The sequence below is a fragment of the Merops nubicus genome, unplaced genomic scaffold (genome assembly GCF_000691845.1).
Source record: "Merops nubicus isolate BGI_N331 unplaced genomic scaffold, ASM69184v1 scaffold41397, whole genome shotgun sequence".
Taxonomy (NCBI): Eukaryota; Metazoa; Chordata; class Aves; order Coraciiformes; family Meropidae; genus Merops; species Merops nubicus.
Window position 1 is genome coordinate 763 of NW_008621669.1, and position 3,604 is coordinate 4,366.

At 38.7% G+C, this 3,604-nt stretch overlaps 1 protein-coding gene across 1 annotated transcript in view; it reads right to left on the minus strand.

Annotated features, from left to right (window-relative positions):
• Window positions 1-3,297, minus strand: part of LOC103777022 (coiled-coil domain-containing protein 125-like) — a gene marked incomplete at its 5' end in the record, with an annotated part of 3,542 nt that extends 245 nt beyond the window's left edge. The window contains 4 exons of the mRNA XM_008944556.1: window positions 47-127; window positions 257-390; window positions 2,004-2,175; window positions 3,190-3,297. Coding sequence (XP_008942804.1) covers window positions 47-127; window positions 257-390; window positions 2,004-2,175; window positions 3,190-3,297 — 495 coding nt within the window. The remainder of the gene's footprint in view (window positions 1-46; window positions 128-256; window positions 391-2,003; window positions 2,176-3,189) is intronic.
• Window positions 3,298-3,604: the final 307 nt, after the last annotated feature.

Below are 3,604 nucleotides of genomic sequence, written 5' to 3' on the forward strand. Positions count from 1 at the left end.
GGTGACAACTCCCCAGTGAGCCATTTCCTTTATCTGGTCCTAAAACATCCTCTTTCGCCTCCATTGCACGAGCTAGCATGTAACTAACCTTTCTCTGATGAGCCAGAGCCTCCTCTTTGTCATTTATCTGTATGTTTATTTAAAAGAGAAAGAAATCGGCTTATGAATTAAGAACAAGCCAGTCCATGTAAATCTACAGTTACATTTGCCCCCCCCCACTAAGGACTCATAGCAAATAATTTAACAAAATACTCACCAAATCTATTAACATCTTCAGGATTTCATGAGGATTGTCCAGCTCCTCAACCTTCCTACAGTCCACATCTGATGAAAGCAGGCCAGACAGTTTTCGCCCCAGGCTGTTCTTGTTAGTTTGTAACTTGGCACGTCCTAAGGAAAACAAAATGACAAGAACTGTGGAATTGGTTAGGAGGAGAAAAAGATGCTTTGGAATCAAATGGGCATGTGTACAACTTCATTCTGACCCATGTCCTCTAAAAAGGCAATGTAAGCTACAGCTTTTCCCACTGTGCAGAACGTGGCAGATTATTCCATGCAACAACACCCTTACTGTCACTTAAAGGCTAAGCAGACCTTTCATCACATACACGGACAAATTGAAAATAAAGTTCTTTTTGCTTCTATGGAGTATTTTCCAATTTAATACTCCAGGTAAATAATAATAATTGATAAATTGTTTTTAAAAAGCAGGTAGCCTGGAAACCAAGATTCTTTCACAAATGCTGCTTAAAAGTTTGTCAAATTTCTAAAAAGGTTAAAGTACATTAAAACTGTGAAATGTGTGTATCAGGATATAGAGCCTGGAAACAATGATGTTTGTACAGGGGAAACACATTCAAAATGTATGCTGTGTTAGTATCACATCGATACACACTATTATCTAGACATCTACGCACATCTTTTATACATCAGTACATCACTTATACATCATTCTAAACCTAAGTACACTATCTATTTAGTATATATACTGAGGGCACTCAAGGAATCTAGCAGACCCAGCAAGCTTCTGAGCCTGGGACATCCAGATCAATGGCTAACACAAATGTATATTGAAGTGCTGTTCCTGACTTCTGCCACGGCTTTGACCATGGCATAAGCATTTCAATACCTCTGCTTTTCCCTTTAAGAAAAGCGTAATAAGAATTATTCCTCTTTTACAGAGTGCATTGTAACTCACAGATGACCATGTGAAGTATAAGAAGAGTAATAAACACTGATGTAGGTGCACATACATAGATTTTTACATTTCTCCTCCTTTTGTAACTCACAAAATCACAGAATTGCTATGGTTGGAAAGGACTTTTAAGATCATTGAGTCCAACAATTATCTCTACTAGGCCACTTCTACACCATATCCATGAGCACCCTAACTAGATGGCTTTTAAATACATCCAGGGATGGTGATTCGACCACTTCCCTGGGAAGCCTGTTCCAGTCCTTGATAACTCTTTTGGTGTAGAAGTATACAAGGAAAACTCTTACATAGAAATCATTCAGAAAAAAAAACCCAGCACATTTAATTGCTGATACTACCTAAAATGGCCAAGGTAAACTTGCCAGATGTTAGCTTTTTTTGTACCATTTTCATATAAGCATCTTCAATACCCAGAATGTTATTATTATTGTGGATAGCAGCTTATTTACTTGAGTATGTTTTTGCTCAGTTCAAGGACGTGTAATAGGACAGGGCTACATTAAAAACCCAGAATGGTAGCTCCAGTGTCCTACAGTAGTTTTAAATATTCCACTTACACATACAGGCACCCTGCCCTACTTATGCAAAACTTCCAGTAGAAATTCAACTATTTCATGTATTTACAGTTTTGACATAACTTTGTTACTTTTTTCTTGATGCTTCAGAAGCCTCAGACAGCAATTAAACCACAACCACACACTTAGTATGATATGAAATCATCCTGTATCATTTGTCAACTAACTTCTTTTCTAGTCAACCACTACAAATGTATAGCATGCCCAGTTACCATCATCCTTCAGACGCCTCCAGTTTATAAATTTTGTTTCCTTCTTAATCTTTATCACTTCTGCCAGCCTCAGGGCTTGGTCTTTCTTCTGCATTAGCTGCTGCTCAAATGCAATTCTGAAGGCATCTGCCATTACATAAGCTTCATCCTTACTCTTCTTCAGATTTTCAGTCTGGTTTTAATTCAGAGAAAATTTAAAGTATATTAAGCGATTTGGAAATAATAGCACATTTAAAATGTTTCTTAAGAGACAGAGGTAAGCAATTAACACAGATAACATTTAAATAAATGTCATCAGGGAAGTAGTAGAAACCCAAAAACTTTCTTGCCATGTTAAGACATAGATTTTGATCTCTGTACTGGAGTCCTCTTAGCCCTCCTGTGCCACGCATGCACACATTTACCATTTCACCACCCATTTACACAGACAAGCTGTCAGCACTGCTCATTTACTTCTGCACAGGCAGAACAGCGTGAGGAGGGCGTATGCTGGTTGGGCCAGGAGCAAAAAGAGCAAAAGAATGGCATCTATGTCAGGGATACTAACTTTGGTACAAAATGGCAGTACTTATTTTCAAAACCAGTAAGTCAGCTGGAACTTCTGCAGTGCCATGAGAATGGTTACCACATTTGCAGAGTCAAATACAAATTAGAATAAAGATTCTGAAACTACACAATTTCACCAAATGAAAAATCTTAAGAGCTTGAGCATCATGTTATTAATTTAAGTGTGATATAAATATATAGTTTTCAGCAAGATCAGCTTTCCGACCTCGCTAGGTGGGCAGGTTTGTGAGTGCTGATGGCAACGTGAGTAGGGGGTGGAACGCACTGCCAGGAAGGAAGGAAACGGGTCAGTGGTAGGCCACACGCTGTGTATACATTTATCAAATGCATACAATTAGAATGGCTTTTTTTCTTTTTAGATTAAAAAATGCGGGTAGAAGGAAAAGAATGAGAAAGGGATCTATTTTTTCTTTCACTAGTAAAGCTGATCGAGATAATAATATCAGTTTTATATCGGCAAAAGTTAGGGCACTGCAAGCATTACAACACACATCCACACACACACAATTTCTGAGAAGCACTCCTGTTTTAAGACACATTAGCTTGTGTAAGCTGCAGTAGAGTGTTCCTGGCTTTATTTGGTTTTGAGCACAAGCACCTCTGTGCCAAGCAGTGTTACCTCTTGCTTGAGTTGAAGAAGTTGCTTTCGAGTTACAGCTGCCATTTTAGCACAAGGACAAGGCTGCCCTCCAGAAGTGTTGCAAGTGCAGGCTCCAAGAATTGCCAGCTTAAAATCCAAAAGAAACCACCAGTTAAGTATCTAACTGCATACACAATGTAATCCAAAGACAGGCCACATGATTACCAAAAAACATCCTGAAACTACAAAGGGAGTGCAAGAGTCAAGGAAAGCAAGCTGCAAGAGATTTTGGCATGGCTTCTTTTGATTCACAACCACACAAGTGAAACCTCTTCTTCTGCAAGATAAACCAAAGGCAAAAATTGTCAGCCAGTGTAGGCTACTCCCTGAAGACCTCATTAGAATTCTTCTTCACTCAGTAAAGTAAAGCAGTGATATAGGGGAAGAATAATAA